Source organism: Scleropages formosus, chromosome 18 (assembly GCF_900964775.1).
Source record: "Scleropages formosus chromosome 18, fSclFor1.1, whole genome shotgun sequence".
In the NCBI taxonomy this organism is placed as follows: Eukaryota; Metazoa; Chordata; class Actinopteri; order Osteoglossiformes; family Osteoglossidae; genus Scleropages; species Scleropages formosus.
Window position 1 is genome coordinate 8,534,777 of NC_041823.1, and position 19,067 is coordinate 8,553,843.

Below are 19,067 nucleotides of genomic sequence, written 5' to 3' on the forward strand. Positions count from 1 at the left end.
TCCTTTTGGTCTCATTATTATTATAGATGATTAAGAGTCACAAGGTTTCTGACGAATGCTCATGAGATATTTGACAGCTACATGAGCAGGAGAAGCCTTGTTAGTGTTATGTGAATATGTGTGTACAAATTGCACTTGCTCAGAAATGGAAATTCTTGTAAAATGAGCCTTCATTATATGAGGGAAGCCTGCAATCACATTTTAAAATAAGCAGCACTCTTGATATACTAGTAGGTAATATGAGAAAACAGTATTTTTAGTTGCTTTAAATCCATTTTAACAACTCTTCTTATAGATGAGCATATTTTTAAAGCAAAGAAACATTCCTTTATTCTAAAATAGTCACTTTTTCTATGTATTTTCTTTGACAGCTTGCATCGTTCTGGTACTTTTGGCTCAGAATATACTTTAGATCACAATAAAATACTTGGGTTGCAACATTACCCATTGTAACAGTCATTGTATATAGAGTCAAGATCAATATTGATGTTACATCAGAAACATTTGTGCTCAAGGTCACTGCACAGCCACACTTCCAACTACAGAGCAAACATTTACAATTTTTACGGCTTTTTTCATTTAGTTTTTTCTTTTGTTTTTTGGCACTTTCAGTTTTCACCATCCAGCATGCACAGTACGGGGAGCTTGGTATGGCATCTCGTTTTTTCACTGGAGAGGTGAGCACTCTTTTCCTTTCCTCTCCACTCACACCACAAGCCAGTGGCGAAGCTGTTCACACAATAAACATGAAGAAAAGCCATGTCACAACAGGCAAAATTTCTTACGAGGCCTTTGCATCTGCTAAATCTGCTACACTCTAACTGCATCTTTTCTCTTTACAAACTGTCGTAACTTATTATTACATCACTAGCGCACCGCACAATACGCGTTTAAGTATTTAGTTAAGTCCATTTAAATACACACACACACACGGATAAATGAACTTAACTCACAGATGGATATATATTATACCTTACAGATATATATGTATACATATATAGTAACTATATATACTGTACATATGTATATAAAGAGTGAAGGAAACACAAGTGCAAAAGAAAACTTTACTCTCGAAACACTCATTGTTGTAGCCACAGGAATTTTGTACATTTTAAAAATCCTTGGCTTTGCCATTCCATTATTTACCAATTAGTCGCTTCTATTTGATTTGAGCACAAATTTCTGCAGAATAAAGCAGTAGAGGATAACCTTTCGCATAAATAAGAGGCCACTTTCCTTGTCCTATGGCAGATCTTCTTGAGTGACAGCTTGAATTCATATAATGCTGGAGACTATCTAGACTCTACTGTTTTTTTCAAATCGCATGCTGACACGCTGATCGCTGGACTTTTTGTTCTTCTCTAGCTTTAAACGGACATATCAGAAGGTATTAAACAAACACAAGTCATTCACAGAAAGTGATCATCTTTTAAATAATACTAGTATTCCAGCATCTTCATCTAAAAATATGAGCATGTCTCCCAGACTGCTGTAAATCTCGGTATCAGAAGTTTTAATAAATCCAGCAAGTATAGAGCAAGCTCAAATTAGGTAGAACAATGAACGACAAGGCAGAGAAGACTTACCGTGAACTGTCTAACTTCTCCACTTTCCACCAAGTGGTGTTCTGTCTCAGGGGTAATCGCATAACCCACCTTCTGCAGCAAAAGCACAATCTTAATTGTGAATTCTCATTCTACCATAAATTATACATAGCTGAATCAAAAGGCAAAACTTTGCTTGAATTGCTGTGGTGTAGATTTCTGAAGATACATTTTAAACTGAAGACCACTTGCAAGAAATCAAAAAGTAATTTTCAAAGATTTAGTATATCTACTGTATATATCTAAGTGCAGATTTTTCCAGATTTATTTAATTATACGTTTACATTTAGTTTACGTTTAGTTTCAATATTGATTTTTTTCTTTTTTTTTAAAAAAATCATAGAAGATGAAGATATTCTTTTTGGTCATACAATTTAAGAAAATGCACTTAAGCTACCCTAAAATTAAAACTTACATCACAAAACCTTCCAGGTAGGGTACAAAACTTGTAGATGGCATACAGGGGCACCATGGTCATGGAAGAGATGGCAATACACCATCCGATCATGTTTGCCCACATGGGGAAAACATACGTCCCATAATTTGGAGGGTTAAAAGTAGCAAAGCTGACAACCACCATGAACTGAAAAAAACAAAAGTGAAGTGATTATTGAAGAATAATATAAATATTATCACTTTTTAATGAAAAGCACCATGCAGCGTTAATTCAATATATATAAATCAATTAATTCAATGACCTGCTACAGTAAGAATCCACTCATGTTAACCAAGTAACATTCTGTGTAACAAAAACTGCAATAAATTAATTTACATTGCATATACATTTATATTTATTTATTTAACAGATGCTTTTCTCCAAAGCGACGTACATCTCAGCAAAAATACAATTCGTGCATTTCATTAAGTGAAAGAGACATAGCTGCCGACATGTGACTCTTAAGTAAACCTAGTTTGTTACTATCCACTTGACGCACCGATGTTCATTGCTTTAATAGATACATAAAACACAGGATAGATGAATCCTGGTGACCTACCAAATTTTTTTTCTTTTTTTAAGAGTAAGGTACACAAAGAAACAATCACATACAATGCCGGAGTAGCGGCTGTGTAAAGGCCTATCTGGGGAAGATCGTGAATTTACAGCGCATGAACTTTTACACCACACATGAGCTGGAGAGATCTTGGGCGAAATGGGTCCGGAAAAGATGAGTTTTCAGACACTTCTTGAATGTAGACAGAGTTTCTGCAGTTCTGAGTGAGACTGTACGTTTCAATTTGTGCAGTGTTGTTAAATTACTTTTTTGTTATATTGCGAAAACTTACCAGAAGGAAACATGGACTCACAAACTTCCAGCACAACCTCCAGTACAATCCTGGCCTGTGACCAATCATTTCCTGGATGTCATCACTAAAGCGGTCCACTCCTGAAATAAGAAACAATCAGTAATAATGTATCCTGAGACCAAAACATTTCAAGCATAATATCCAGGGAAGATAAATTTAATTTTAAAAGGCACTTAAAATTCCTACCAATATAGGATTAATAATACAGTTTGGTAGAGATCATATGATGACGTCTGACATAAATTCTTACCCTTTGTAGTTAAATACTGCACTTTTTCATGGCAAGAAGGGCATGTGTGCATATACTCGAGGAGTTGGAAACTCAGATCTCCAAGTTGAAGCTCTACACAGAGCTCCCAATCTCATCGTACCCACAAGGCACGTATCAAAGGGAAGGCGGAAATTAGCATGACTGCAAGCTAGGGGGACACCGAGCCTGTGCCAGCAGAGGGCAAACGCTGCAGGGTCCCTGTGAACCGTGACTGAGGTTCAGAAAAGGCCAGCACAGCCCCAAGGTAGAACTGCACGCCCCGGGCATGGAGGATGCTCCACCAGGCAGGAGAGGTGCAGTGAGACACTGAAACAAAAATCGGCAGGGACTGTCGGCATGTCCCCGCTATCGATTTCCTCATCTGGACCTTTAAAAGCATCTCACAAGTTTTAGTTTGGACAAGGAATCTAAATCAGATGTTTCTTTGTTTGCTTGCTTGTTTGTTGAAGTTGTTCAAACACATATTGGGTGCTTTCAAATGCTGAAACTGACTTTTTTGGGTGGTTGTAGCTTTATCGTTAAATAAGCAAACGTGCCAGATTGAGTTGCTCTTGTTCGTAGCGTACAGTATATTACCACTGAATGCATCCCTGGTGCTAAGCAAGCATCTAATGCATTTCTCATATGACACAGTATACACACATGTGTAAGAAAGGATGAGCCTTAGCCAATGTTTTAACAAATACTGTAATTGTCACTGTTTTTGCAACATAAAGTTTCACAACACTGTGCCTCATTAGTGAATGCTTAATGCAGGATCACTGAGGAGCAAGGAAGAAATTAACAGGCACAAACACCCCGTAATGTTGCACAGATGCTGCTCTGTGAGGTGCTTTAATGAAATTTCGGCGCAACAGGACCGCCAAAGACCAGCCAATATTCCATTAAATGCCTAATATGGCGTCAGCATTGCCGGCCATGAGCGGGGGAGCGGGCCCTTACCATAGAACCAGGCGATGCCGATGGCTTCAATAAGCACTCCAAAGAGGATTGATGTCCCTGCGGCAAAGTGGTCCAGCAGCGTAAACACATAAATCCCACCCTGCGAGAGAAATGAGCGTCTGACACAAAGCGAAGCTCTTGAGTGTCCCTGTCATGTTGAACACTTTCGCAGACACGTCCACTTGCCTTGTAATTCAAAACATGTTCAGAATGTGGCAAACTGTCAGGCAAAATATTAAACGGCCTTGCTTCTTGAGTTGGATTTTCATTATCTTAATTCATCTGATCTATTGATATATATATACACACACACATATATATACATACGTGAAAAAAAAAAAATATATATATATATATATATATATCTCAATGGATCGGATGAGTTAAGATATCAATGTTAAAGTAATGTTAAGTATAATATATCAATGATCTATTGCTATATATATGTGTATATACATACATACACGCATATAGTCAAAGAGCTTCCTAGCTAGCACATAATCAGTATAGTTGACAAATAACACACACACACACACACACACACACACAGTCTGAACTGCTTGTCCCATTTGGGGTCACGGGGAGCCAGAGCCTAACCCTACAACACAGGGCATAAAGCTGGAGGGGACCCACTCGGGAGGACCCACCCAGGACAGGATGCCAGTCTGTCGCAAGGCATCCCAAGCAGGACTCAAACCCCAGACCCACCGGAGAGCAGGACCTGGTCCAACCCATTGTGCCACCGTGCCCCCTCTGACAAATAACAGCTTGTTCAAATCTTGTACTATGACAGCTAATCTCTTAGAATAATTTACAGTTATTTTGCTTAAACCTGTCAACATCCAGAACATTGCTAGTTTTTATTGTATTGGCTGAAATACTTGTGAACAGAGTGTGTGAAACATCTTTTAAAGAGCAAACATTGTTAGAACAACTAACCTTTCCTAGATTCAACAGATTATAGATTACAGGCCAAGACCGGTTATCAGTATTCATAATAAAAAATAGACACACCCACTGACTGAAACCCCTTGTCCCAAGCAGGGTCGCAGCGAGCCAGAGCTAAAACCGGCAATACAGGGTGCAATGCTGGAGGGGAACACACCCAGGATGGGACGCCAGTCTGCCGCAGGGCACCCCAAGCAGGACTTGAACCCCGGACCCACCAGAGAGCAGGCACTGGCCAAACCCGCTGCACCACCACACCCCCCACAATAAGACACTCTTTTTAAATTCAATATATGAACTGTGTAATTGTACTGGAATGGGCTGTCAACGGGGCTAGTTTTCCAGTATACAACCGTTGACATCCAAAGAAAGATATATCCATCTGTGAAATTCATTTTGGTTTCATCCTTTTAAGGTTGCCATTTGAACTCTGAAACACTCATTCCATGCAAGAGAATGAGACACACTGCCTATCCACGGTGTACCAAACGTACTCCAGCTGGCTGCTGAAGGCAGAGAATTGAGCCATGAGATTGACTGGCTCCCTGCCAGTTTAGCATTTAGAAAACTACCAATGAATGAATGAATGAATGAATGAATGAATGAATAAGAATTTGGCAAACACATTACAATCTGAAAAGCAGAACTGCCCAGTTCATTCGAGCTGTAAAATGTGTGTCATCACAGAATAACGAAATTAAAATACTCACAAGCGTTCAAAGTAACAAGTGATACTAATGCAACTGATACTAATGCAGAAAACATATTGAAACCTCACATTTTAACTGTCTTCTAGTGGGCATGTTTACTTTTGAAGGGCACATACACAGGCATTCGACAGTGTTGAATCCCCAAGAAATTTTCATGTTTTTGAAAGAATTGATTTTTTTTTTTTAAAAATCTATGTACAAATAAATTAGTTTAGAAATTTAGCCAAGGAATCATTAGTAATGTTGCAAATGGCTACTACTGCTTTAAAATGATTTGTAATTTATTATTCACATATAACTGCAGAGCTCCATTTTCAGCTTCCATTACTCCAGTGTACTAATGGTAATGGCCAGAATGGTAGAGAAACCATTGTAATTGTGTTGGCACAGCTGAAACCTGTTATTCTCTTCAAAAAAGTGGAAAATTGTCTTTCTTTGGGTTGCGAGGTGTTGGCATTCCTAAACTTCATTTCTAGGTTCAAAAATGATTGGTGAAATGAAGGTTGTTCAATGTGTCAGACTGTGAGGAAACTGACGATTTCATACTAAGGTGTCTGCAACTATCTTGAGAGACGAGGGCAAACTGGATCTCACTAGGATTAAAAAAAAGAAGTGGAAGGCCAAGATCAATAAGTGAACAAGAGGCTGTAGTTTGAGAAACAGATGCCTTACAAGTCCCTTAGCTGCTTCCACAAATGGTACACGCTATAAACCAGCATCATTTGCAATGATAAGACTTCCCCAGTAGGCTGGCCTTAGAGGAAGAGTTCCAAAGGAAAAGCCATATCTGAAATTGAGAAATTTAATAAAAAGAAAGCTAAAATGAACAAAAGAACACAGACACTGAATGGCGGATGGCTGGAAAAGAGTATTACGGACAGATGAGCGTAAGTCTTCACTGTTGCGGATGATACTGGTATTTGGTGCGTACTATTTAAGGAAGCAGCCAGCCGAGTCTACCGAATCACCAATTTCTGGGCGACCCCAAACTTTTGAACGCTAGTGTATATTCCTTTATGGTGCATGTGAAAAAAACAGTGTTATGCTGATAATATCATTAGTGTTCTCACAAATAATTGGCATACTAGAAATATACTGTACCAGTGAAAAGTTTGAGTGCACTTCCTAGAAACTTTTTTCACAAGGCAATCAGTTAAGAAGTTTGATGAGTAAATGAGTTGCCATGTCTTCCCAGCTCTTCGGCAACTTCCTCAGCAGTTCCCAGAGATGTAGAACACTTGTGTGTTGCTTTGTTTTCACTGTTCTCTCCGATTCATTCTATAAAGGTATTGCCCAGGTTGCTCAAGTACGCTCGGACTTTTGACTGGTACCGTATACTTGACAATTCTCAAATCTAATGCTTATATGCTTCAGGAAAACATCAGTCCAGAATAGTTAACGTCACACCGTTACATGGAAAACTCACATTGGTGACGCAGAAAAGAGATACGAGGAAGGTGGACACAACAATGAACAGAGTGAAGAGCTCACGATGCTTGTGAAGAAATTTGAACTCATCTATGAGTCCCGTGATGACAGACTCCATCCCACCCATCTGAAATCACAGGCATAAGCAACACTGCATATTATGAACAACTTGGCAAATGCACTAATGAAAATTTATCAAGCAAACATATAACTTTTTTCTAATGTTCCCTGTAAAAATGAATCCGGTCTAAATTCATTCTTTTTTACTTCTCAGCATGCTTCTCATTCAAAAATCATGATCGATCAAGTACTTACAGCGCTGTCAATGCCTAAGGTCAATAACATAATGAAGAAGATGACAGCCCAAACGGAGGATCCAGGTAATGTTGCAATGGCCTCTGGATATATGATGAACACAAGTCCAGGTCCTGCATAAAATCAATCCCCAGCCACTTCACTTACTCAAAGCAAAACATCTACTACCAATTTAAAGTTTTTTTTCTATTAATCAAAATAGTTTGCTGTGACTTGTCACATTAATGTAACTGTAAAAATTCAGGGATACACAAAGAATGAATGTCAACATAGGCAGAAATATTTTAAAAAAACAGTTTTAAGAAAGTAAGACGTAAAAGCTCACAAAATGTATTTCAAATTCCCTTTTTTCAAAAATATGTGTTTATTGCATATTTACTAAATGTACTGCGGGGGTTCTCTTTGTTGAGTTGCATTGATATTAAATCAACCCCAGCCCAAGAACAATTCTCTATTTGATGCTAATTCCTGGGGAAATTCTTGCAGGAGGAAGAAAATCAATGACAATTTAAATTGTTCTCAAAATATGTTTTGCTGTCAGGTTGCATATCATCACTGCAGAAGGTAGAGGCTAATAAATGTCATTGAAAGCAGAGGCAGCCGGTAGAGTAAGGGTTAAAAACGTGAACTTATGAACTGGATGTTACTGATTCCATGTAGCAAAACTAGAATCTGACTTCCGTAAAAGCTTTAGTTAGGAACAAAATAATCAGAGGCATTACTAACCATCAGTTGCCACCTCTTCTAGAGCCACGTTGTGTTTTTGTGACATGTACCCCAAGAAGGAAAAGATGACAAAGCCGGAGAAAAAGCTGGTCAAGGAATTGATGGAACTTGTAATGATGGCATCTCTGGGAAAGAAAACATAGTCATGAAACTCAGGCCATCTTACTGCTCACCTGTATGTAAAGTGCTATATTCCATGGAAACAAAGTGCTTAGGCTCATTCACACTTGTGTTGAGTCAACATAAGAGGAAGAATTCTAATGCTGATGATTCAAGTTCTGGCAGAGGAATGACAGATTGACTTTTCTACCCTAGGTCAAGAGGTAACCTTCATGAAAATTTCCAGTGGCTGTATTGAGCAATTTCCAAAGTGTTATCTGGACTTAAAATGAAATAAATAATAATAATAATAATAATAATAATAATAATAATAATAATAAGCAATTAGTTTTCATAGAACAAAAGTTTTTCTCCTTGTTCCATAGAAGCTTCTAATATTTTTTTTTACATTTGAAGATTTTTACACATTATGCAACAACAACATCAACAACAACAACAATAATAATAATAATAATAATAATAATAATAAATGGTTAGCATATCCTTATATTCTAAAAGCTATTTTATTTATTCCACACAAGTTGCAATCAAAAAATGACCAGAGGGTGCAGCCTGCTGCCCCACAGGGAGTCTCTTGCAGGCCACTTAAATATGGTGACAGCTCATTGTACGGAGCATCATTCTTCGGTCGCCATTTACTACAACAGAATTAGCAAAGTGTCGGCCCTCCAGCATGGTGTCAAAGGCGGGGCCTGGCGAAGGGCTTCAAAGGTATTGTAATTCAATGGTGTGTGCGATGAACCGCCCTATTAGGATCCCGATTCGGGGCTCGGCCTTACCTATAGCAGTTGTTGCTGAATTTGTTATAGCTTGAAAACGCTATTAGCACACCAAACCCAACTCCCAAAGAGAAGCAGATCTGAGTGGCAGCTTCTATCCAGACCTACAAAACAAACGCCCGGGGATCGGCACAAAAGACAGAGGGAAAAAAACTGTTATTAGAGATAATTGCAGGAAACTCATTCAACACAAAGATGAAAGACACTTCTGAATGCGGGGTAATTTTGCAAATTGCTGCTGCATGCATGTGTCTAATCTAATTCTCAAATTGCTGCTTTGAGTCCTTAGTCATGTGTGCTTGAGGAAAATTGCACATTTTCTTGTCTTGCTTAAGGAAAATGCGGTTTGCACAACTTCATCAGGTGGGGGAAAATGGACACAAAATAAGCTCTTGTATGAGTAAGAAAATATATATTTAAATATATGTATATGTTTGTTTTCCTCGACAGTTCAGAAAATAGCTGCAACAAGTGTGGCAAGTGAACCCACTTGTCTCTTAACCACCAAAAACTGCTTCTGCTTACTCGGCTGCATTTATATAATAATATTGCCAAACAATTTGTAACAGTTACACATATGTGTATATTGTTATGCGAATTCATTTAACGATGCCATTGATGCCACATCCTAGAAAATAATTTAATTTATAAATTAAATCTAATTACGACATCGGGTACTTAGAGCGAGTCTGCCCTTCTTGCTTACGTTTATATAATATAACTAAGAGTACGTTGTTTCCTGAAAGGACCCCCATGTGTGCTCAAACAAGTGCAAACAATGTGACTACTTGCTGCTCACATGATGCTTAAAGAAAAGGAATAAGAAGAAATTAAAATTAGAAATTAGACATTAAAATTAGAAATTAGAATTACTTAATCTAGAATGCCCGGGGGGGGCAGCCACTGGCATCGGACCCCAGAGGTTTTTTCTCCCTTGATTTTCAGTTGGGAGTTTTTGTTCCTTTCCTCCGTGGCCAGTTGGCAAACTTATAGCTCTTTAAAAGCATTATATTATGATAGTCACTAGTCAGCTGTCTTCTTTGTTTCTCTATCTTACGTATTTATTTTTCTTGCCTTCTGCCTGTGTTAAAGCGCTCTGTGTCACTGCGTGAGAAGAGCGCTCTATAAAAATAAATTGAATTGAATTGAACTGAACTGAAATTAGTGTGCTCACTAACTTCATAATGGACATTTTGAGACCCACAAAACACCCGGCAGCTGCGATCGGGGTGCCTGATCTGAGTCTTTTGTAGTCAGCGAGGAGCAGTGGGGATGACCACATCTGGCCAGAAGTGCAAGACCTATCAAGGGTTTATTTTTTACTATTGTACTAATGCAACATCAGCTGGGATGAGGGACTAAAAGTCACCTGGGCCTCGCAGAGTCGGAGGAAATCCACGCTCAGGTAGGCTTTAATACCATCTATTGCCCCGGGGAGGGTGACACCGCGGAGCAGCAGCACAGTCAAGACCACATAGGGCATGGTGGCCGTGATCCAGACGACCTGCAGCAGAGCATGTGTGACACACAAACACACACACACACACACACACACACACACACACACACACACACACACACACACACACACACAAATATTTACTTCTCATGGTTCGCTATCCATGATCGGATGTTCAGTTCACAAATGCCTCCTCAAGGAGCATGAAAGACACACACAACCATACACACAGCTGAACTCTCTGCAGTCAGAAATTATGAAAAGTTTGCTATTTTCGCCTGTTTATTACAGCAGCAGCTGTTCGCTGATGGTCAGTTTATTATTTTGGAAAAAAGTACTTTTTTGTTAAGACAAAGGGTCACTTTAGACAATTAAGTTCCAAACTGTCTTTCAGTTTGCCTTCCTTTTGTTACTTTGTGCTTTCTCTGTTGTTTTAATGTTGGTCTGTTGTATTAAATATCTCTGAATGAACACCCTTCCTACCAGTTCATTACATCTGCAAACATAAGACAGTAAGGTAACAAATAATCTTAAACTTTTCTTTATTATTAAGGTGAAAACACTCAACCCAAATAGAAAACCAACTTTATACACATATTATGGTTATATGCGTATAGTGTAAAGCATATTATAATCTGGATAATTTGTAAACTAGTCCAAAATGGGACCTTTATTATTATTATTTGGAATAATATCCACCTCATCCGAGAGCACGGGTTCTCTGACCTGCTGGAGCGAAACCCATCGATGTTCTTACGCACCTTCCCTGAGGTCTTGACTCCCTTCCAGAGGCTGAAATAAAGCACCACGATGACCACCGCCAGGCAGGAAGTGAGCTGCCATCGTGGGAGGCCCAGGTCATCGATGCCCTCGCTGTCCTGGAGGTGCAGCAGACCTCGCCTGTGGAGGAGCCATGGCCACGTTTTCGCCTTGTTCTCGACTGTTTTTCACGGCAGCAGAGAGGCCGATGCGAGCAAACAAATCACCTCAGAGCTCTCTGTGTATAAAAATACTGTATGGTGGGAAAGTGCATGGTGGGTCTGAAGTATTGAGACAACAAACCAAAATGTTAACATAAAAGAGCACCTTTTCTGTCGAGACTCAGTACCAGCAGGTGGCATAGTGGTTAAAGTCAACTTGCTGAAATCATTCTGCATTATCAAATTCCTTGATAATGGTATTTACCCTGACCTGACACTGTAAAAATTACCTAGCTGTTTAAGAAGGTAAATCGAAGTAGATTTGTATATAAATCTACAAGTGTGAGTCACCTGGAAAAGCTGAAAGCTAAATTTAGGAAAAAACAGGCAACTTCTAGTTCGGTAAAGGCCAGATGAAAATGATACTGGAGGAGGACAAAGTAGTAATGTTCTTATACTGTGTGTGTTCTTATTTCGAAAAAAAAAAAAAAAGAACATTTGCACAAGATGCATTTTTAGAGCGCAATACATCAGAATCCCAATACAACTCTTAACTGCATTTGATGAATGTGTTTGAATACGAGTTGATCGTACACTACTTAAGAGTCATCGATCAACTCCTAAATTGACGTTATGCTTGAAATCCAAAACAAAAGGTGTAAAAATGGCCATTCTGCCCAGCAAAATCGAAGCTCTGTATGCCAGGTGGTAATATCTCACTCACTCAAAGTATTCAGCAGCCGGAGTGGACCTGTGGGTATCGTTCAGGGTGGTGTTAAAGGTCCAGAGCTCGGAGCAGTTGGGACTGTTCCAGGTGTTGTTGCAGTGGACCCATGGCAGGTCTCCAGTGAAGGAGGAGAACAGGTAGAAGAGGGCCCAGGAGATGATGACGTTGTAATAGAATCCCACATACAAGGAGATCAGGATTACGGTGAAGCCCACGCCTGTGGATCACAAACCACACTCCTTTTAATAGACACCTAAAATTTAAAAATAACCATCTAATGAGTTTGGTGGAAAGTGAAATTTTAAAAGAATACTATTAAATAAATGAGTGTCAGATTTCATATGAAATAGAGAACACCCGTTTAAAGAAGCAGTAATGATGCTGCCCTTAATGGTAGAACATAGCTATTAAAATATGAAAATGAAAGGCGTGGTGTTGTAACTATATTTCACAGAGCTACGTGCAATTAGTGCTGTTCTTTTCAGTTCCCACATGCAGCGTTTTTAAACCGGAACTGATTTCGCTTGGAGGGATTTGTCTATTAGCACCACATGTGTGATCTCTGGACCGCTGAAAGCAAAGATCCCCAGGAAACAAACATGTTTATCAGTATAATTACTGTAATCCCCTCGCAGAGTGACAGCCGCTCCAGAAGACTGGTGATTAAAACGTCAATTTTTGCAATGTCTCAGCTAGCCTCCTCTGCATCTGACATCCATGGAAAGACAAGGAAGGACAGAATGATGTGTGTACCGATATCAAGATATTCTACAGCAATCTCACCTTTACTCAGCTTTTGAAGAGAAAAGTTCAAGACATTTATAAATGCAGCAACATCATTGTTTTAATTACAGTACGCTATTGGAACGCATACTTGCCATGCATTTAGTCCATGACATAATTTTAAAAATGTTCGTTATTCCCACTTTTGCACGGTAGAAAAGATATAATGGCAAATAAAGGAAACAAATGAATTTGTTTGCAGTGGGAAGTGCTAAACTGGCAAGGGAACAAGAAACATTACTGGAATATAAAATTATCAGTCGTTGGGCTCGTTATACTCCTAGTCTGAGAAGGAGCTATCATGACAAAATATCAATAGAGAAAGTTTTGTTAAAGTTAAGAGCTGAGTTACTTTTTGACAGTGTGCCTACTAATGCAGTATGATATCTGATGTCGCATTACACTGTGTGTAAACGAAGCCAAACAGCAAACACACTCTGTTTACATAGACTTGTCCAAACAAAATTAATCTCCCTCTCCCTCTGCTTGTGTTTTTGTCTCTGTCTCTCTCTGTCTCACACTATCTGTAACACACACACTTACTCAGACACACACACACACGCACAAACATCTGCTACGCAAAGGCGAACGTATCCATTATTTCCATAGCTCCTTCCCATACCGAACATAAAAAATGATGGTAATTATGAGGATATGAGCCAGCATGTAAACAATCTGAAAATATACTTCAAAGTACATGCCTTAAACATTAAATCTCATGTTGGGCCTTTGCAGAAGACAGGAACGTGGTTAAAGATGCATAATTTAGCTGTGCATATACTGTATGGAAGTATTGATGCAAACTCAGCAAACATATTGAGCGGATGTTTGCTGAGAACATAAAATTAGACTTAAATGATGCAGTACGCCTGGACAAATATTGGAAAGGACATGTCAAATGCCATCGTTAATTACTGGGAATACAGCAGATTAAACCCACCCAAACAAAATTACATAACAAGAATTTTTTTTAATTTTCTTTTTTTGGGAGCTAGCCTGAAAACATATTGGTGTAGCAAAGGGCGAGTATTTTTACATCACTTAACTAAAGGTTGACTAAAACCAACATTCAAGCGCAATCATCATAGCCACATTAATTGCTTTATGTTTACTTTTTCCCAAATTAATACCGCAAAAGCAGACAAACTGAGGCTGCAAAAATAATATGTTCTTTACAGAAGCAGTAGATCACGCAATATAGACACAGAAAAACTTCACTACACACAGTTCCAGTATATTAATTTGAAAAGTACACTTGCTTATGTTTGGATTGTTATATTAAAGTATATATTATAAAAAGGTACCTTTCTGTCATTAGACAGAGATAAACTATAGATTTAAGAATACTTATTAGGAAATTAAACTGTCATCTACTTCACTCATGCCAGGAACACTTACATATATATATGAAATATATATATTACAGTTTTTTCATATATATATATATATATATATATATATATATATATATAATGTTTATATACACACACACACACACACACACATAAATAAATTTTCTATATTTCTGCATGCAAATGTTGTATGCTATTAAATATCTTTTTGACCCAAAATGTGGACTAAAATCCTGTGTATGTGTTGTGTTGTTTGAAAGCATAATGTGCAAGTCTGCTTTTATACGCATTCACTCCATGGGCAACAGGCTTAATAACTGAAAAATATGAGGCCCAAAATTAGAGCTCAGCACTGACGGATGTTTTTGAAGCGACAGGAAAGGTTATGATCATCTGACATCTCTTACAGCATGTTGATTTCTTGGTCTCCCTCTACTGTGTTGCCTAATGATGTGTTGAAAAGTACAGACAAGCAGGGAAAAACAATGTGCAAAAGTGACAAGAGGAATCGGTGGTTACGCTGACCCTAAAAGCCAATTTTCCTTTTTCCATCTGAGTGGTACAGTTTTCGAAAATAAAGAAAAATCTAATAAAAAATGGAAAAAAAAAAAAAACTGTTTTCTGGGGGATACAGTAACGTTCACTTTAATAATAATAATAAAAAAAAAATTTCTTTTGGATGAACTGACCTAAAACTTTATCCTTTTGTTTGGTCTGTCCTGTCAATAAAAATAAATTTCCTGCCTCTGTATCCCTAGCAATATCAAAACAATTATGTGAGGCATCTGAAATTCCAAAAAGTAAATGACCAAGCCATGATCCTAACCATATTAAATTGGCCTAATCCTATAATAAACTGACTTGAGTCCAAGGACTTTTTTTTTTCCTTTTAAACAAAACAAGTGTCTTAAGAACAGGCTGAAAACTGAGTAATAGCAGCAATAACCTCATTTTTGTGGTAAAACTGTGCTTCATGCGGGGATGCAGGGCCAGAATCACAGGAACATATTTTCACACAGGGCATATTTTCATCAGCATTAAAGCTAGTGTTAAGTCAACTGAAAATGTGACTATTTTGGTTCCACAGAAGCCACCCTGTGAAATGTTTTAAGATTACTGGAACTCCAGACATTCTGAAGGTAAATACATACAGTATGTAAATACATACGTAATCAACATAAAGAAGACACAAAGTGGAGTCTAGTAAGTTCTCTCTGGCTGAAAATCAATAAAAAGAAAAAATAAAATGATAATTTTGTTTTTTAAAATAGTACTCGTCAGTACTTCAGACTTCCTTGTTCTGTATTAGATGAGGAGGGTGTAAATACCTTTGAAGATGGGACATATTTTCCATACGCCTGCTGCCCCTTCTCGGTTGTACTGTCCCAAAGCCAGCTCCATGTAAAAAAGGGGCATCCCAGCAATGACCATGAAGAACAGGTATGGAACCAGGAAGGCTCCTGAGATATAATGTTAGAACGGCAATTAAAAAAAAACCTAAGAATAAATCATCAAAAAGGCAAGAAAGATTTCCGTAATTACGACAAGAGTAGATATTCGGTACTGAAACAGAGCAATGATAGCTGCCCTGCCTTGTGCAGGTGTTTGTCCTTTTGAGCATGTATTTATGATTTTCAATTCTGTTTGTCGGAACTGGGCACGGAAATAAAAACGAAATATAGCTAGCAAAACAATTTTCTATGATTTATAGTAGAGTACGGGTCCTTTTGCATGGTGTCTTAAATCACAGCTAAGGTTTCATTTCCAGTGATATGAAGCATCATTCTATGATTTTACAAAACATCTTATATACAGCTGCAATTTTTTTCAGTCCAGTAAAAATTTTAAAACTTATGTAGTGATTTCTAATATTGTAGTAATTACAGTATATCATTTAATATATTCTAGTTTTCATGAAGAAATATATGCTGTTTTGAAGCAGACTGGAAGAATATTTAAAATTATAGTGTGTAATGTAATGTAAATGAAAAATGTGCCATATAATTGGATGATAAACTGAGGTGAGAAGCATCAATTCTAACGTTCTCAGGTTCATGGCAAACAGTTTGTTTCGTCTACAAGGCAATTTTTTTAATCCTCAAGATCGGACGATAAAACGACACAATAATTTGAACACAAGCCGAGCGATAAATTCAAATTAGCCGTCGTGACAAATAACGTAAAGCACGGCACGCGCATAATTCACAGTGGCCCTGCCCCACCCTCCACCCTCCACCCATGTCCTGATGCAATGAGAGGCTCTCAGTTTTTACAGCGGTGGAAATATAATTTTCTCTCCCGCTCCGGTCACACGGTTTATGTCCCGAGCCACCTGCTCAGACAGATAAGGCGCCATTCACAGGTCTCACCTCCGCCATTCTTGTAGCACAGATAAGGGAACCTCCAAACATTGGCCAGGTCCACAGCGAAGCCGATGACCGACAGGAGAAAGTCGATCTTCTTCCCCCACGTCTCCCTCTCCTCCCCTGAAGGGTGAGTCTGGCCGGGGCTCACCAGCGTGGAGTTGGTGAACTGAACGCCATTCTGCTCCTTCACCAGAATCAATTCCACCTCCTTGGGGGCCATGTTGTTGGCTTGCTTGGCCGGGGCGACCACCGATGACATCTGTCCAAGGGGCGGTCTGCATTTAATCATGAGGAGATCTGTGTCAGAAAGGAGAACTGCCCTAATTCGGACCGGGGAGCTCCAGCAATCACTAAGCCCAAAGCCTCTAACCGGACGAGTGATCAGGCCTTGGTCCTTGTTGATGGTCTGTCTGGCACACTGATCCTCAGCTTCTCATCGCCAGTTTCGACAACATTTATAAAACACATACTCTGATTACTCGTATGAGCACGTGGGGGTTAAAAGCTGAGGACCCAGTTCGGTTTTCGCGCCGCATTATGATATGTAATTGATGCGAGCGTTGTTGATGTCACTGTTTCAATTCCACGCATTTGGGACTTTTACCTGAAACATAAAGATATTTGATACCATAATGATAACCAAAGCAGTTTGTATTTACAACAAAAGTAAACAATGTGCGATGAAATTGCACAATACTTACCGGCTATAAGTGACACAATTGTGCGTTTTCATACAGAAATGAAATATGACTCCTTCCATTGCATGAGAAATCCACATTTATGTATATCCATTAAAACAACAGCACTCTCCTATAATATAATATATATATATACACGTAAAATAAAACCTGAATGTTTGTCGATATTCAGATTTTTTTTTTTTTTTTACAAAGTTCAGCAGATGTTTTGATGCTTAATTTTTTCAACAGTCTGTAGAAGTACAACATTCACCATGTTTCTTTTTTATGTCTTTAACCTAAATTACAAGTGTTAGTGCACTACATCAAAAATATGTTCAACTTCATGAGTATAGTATAATGTACGTTATATCAATTTTAATATAAACCTTTTAAATAGATCTCAAAAAAATATGGCAGTGAAATGAAGAGCGAAAACGAGAACACCTGTTGATTGTGAGCATGTAAAAAAGGCAGAAAAGTACAATATGAAGAAAAGAAAAAAAAGACAACAGTTTCAGGTTTTTTAAAACACCTTACCTTTTACAGATGTCCTTTCTAGTTGTGCAAACTTTTAACACCAAGTGTGCTGATGTGTTTGTTTCTGGTCAGAACCGTAGTATTTTAACCATGCTTGGTAGCCTTGGGATGAGCATCAACTCTTCTCATCCAACTCTCCCTGGGATAAACTGCAAGACTTTGTTTTTTTTTTTTTTTAAATGAAAAAAAAAGAAAGTTCTAAAAGATTAACTGACAATAAGATAACTGTTTTATTCTTTCTTGAGTTGCCCGAATGATGGAGTCTGAAGAGAGGTGGATCTACAGAGGCATCACAGGACTCTGGTGGTCTGCGTGGGGAGTGTGTGGGACCACACCAGAAATATGAGAAGCACATAAACACTCCCTCGCCTCCCCCCCCCCAGCCCCTTCAACCCCTCCCTCACTCCTTCTCTGCCTCCCCCTCCTCTCTTTCTCTCTGTCTCTGAGAAATAGAGAGCGAAAAGCTGCTGCATCCCTCATCCTCAATAAAAGCCCTAAACATTTATCATTTGTGGAAATGGCCATCTTTACAACCATAAACAGTGTTAACAGACGGCACAAGCGTCGCTTGACATCTCATGCCTGGCTGCTGTAACACAGCACGCGAAGCCTTGAACCTTTGACTTCATTCTGGAAAACTGTTTCTTTTTTCAGCCTCATATCCTCGTGTCCATTTTCTGGTGTTGGAAGAGTTCACACTAAAAAAAATTACATGTGTGTGTTTGTATTGTTTCAGTTAATTGGTTTTGTCATTTATTGTTCATGTGAAATGTTAGTACGGAAATCAAATGAATAATTTAAAAGCAAAATGCAGGCTGTAAAAGAATTCAATATTGTACTCTTCAACAGTATTATTTCTTCTGTATTATATTTTATATTTTTATTACTTATTATTATTATGTTTGTGCATTTTGCCTATAAGGGGATGTGAATTTGACTGCACTAATATGAAGGTAAAAACTGACACATTTATCCTTTAGTGCTGAAAATCTGTATGATATCTGAGGCTCACTGATACCTACGGTGCAGACACTCGTAAGTTTTTATTAGCTGGAGAGAAAAAAAAAAAAAAAATCATATCCTTGCTGGCCTTCA

General features: G+C 38.4%; 1 protein-coding gene across 2 annotated transcripts; it reads right to left on the reverse strand.

The window, feature by feature from the left end:
- Positions 1-526: 526 nt before the first annotated feature.
- Positions 527-18,047, reverse strand: slc6a3 (solute carrier family 6 member 3). 2 transcript variants are annotated; one of them, XM_018762836.2, is made up of 15 exons: positions 17,973-18,047; positions 16,759-17,030; positions 15,718-15,849; positions 12,252-12,471; positions 11,369-11,507; positions 10,518-10,652; positions 9,149-9,252; positions 8,250-8,374; positions 7,524-7,636; positions 7,207-7,335; positions 4,123-4,222; positions 2,889-2,989; positions 2,020-2,187; positions 1,587-1,658; positions 527-729 (listed from the first exon to the last, which is right to left on the reverse strand). In XM_018762836.2, exons 2-15 carry the CDS (start codon positions 17,012-17,014, stop codon positions 706-708), a joined length of 1,818 nt encoding a protein of 605 aa, XP_018618352.2. In that variant the 5' UTR covers positions 17,015-17,030; positions 17,973-18,047; the 3' UTR covers positions 527-705. The 2 variants fall into 2 exon arrangements, with proteins under 2 accessions (XP_018618352.2, XP_018618351.2); XM_018762835.2 differs by lacking the exon at positions 17,973-18,047 and having other exon boundaries at positions 16,759-17,044.
- Between the last annotated feature and the right edge of the window lie 1,020 nt (positions 18,048-19,067).

Coding starts and splice junctions, on each gene's coding strand:
- slc6a3 (XM_018762835.2), bottom strand. CDS start 17,044: ATGATTAAATGCAGACCGCCCCTTGGACAGATGTCATCGGTGGTCGCC. Junction 11,508..12,251: donor CCGGCTGCTGAATACTTTGA/GTGAGTGAGATA, acceptor GCTCCTCCACAG/GCGAGGTCTGCTGCACCTCC. Junction 1,659..2,019: donor TACCTGGAAGGTTTTGTGAT/GTAAGTTTTAAT, acceptor CTTTTGCTGCAG/AAGGTGGGTTATGCGATTAC.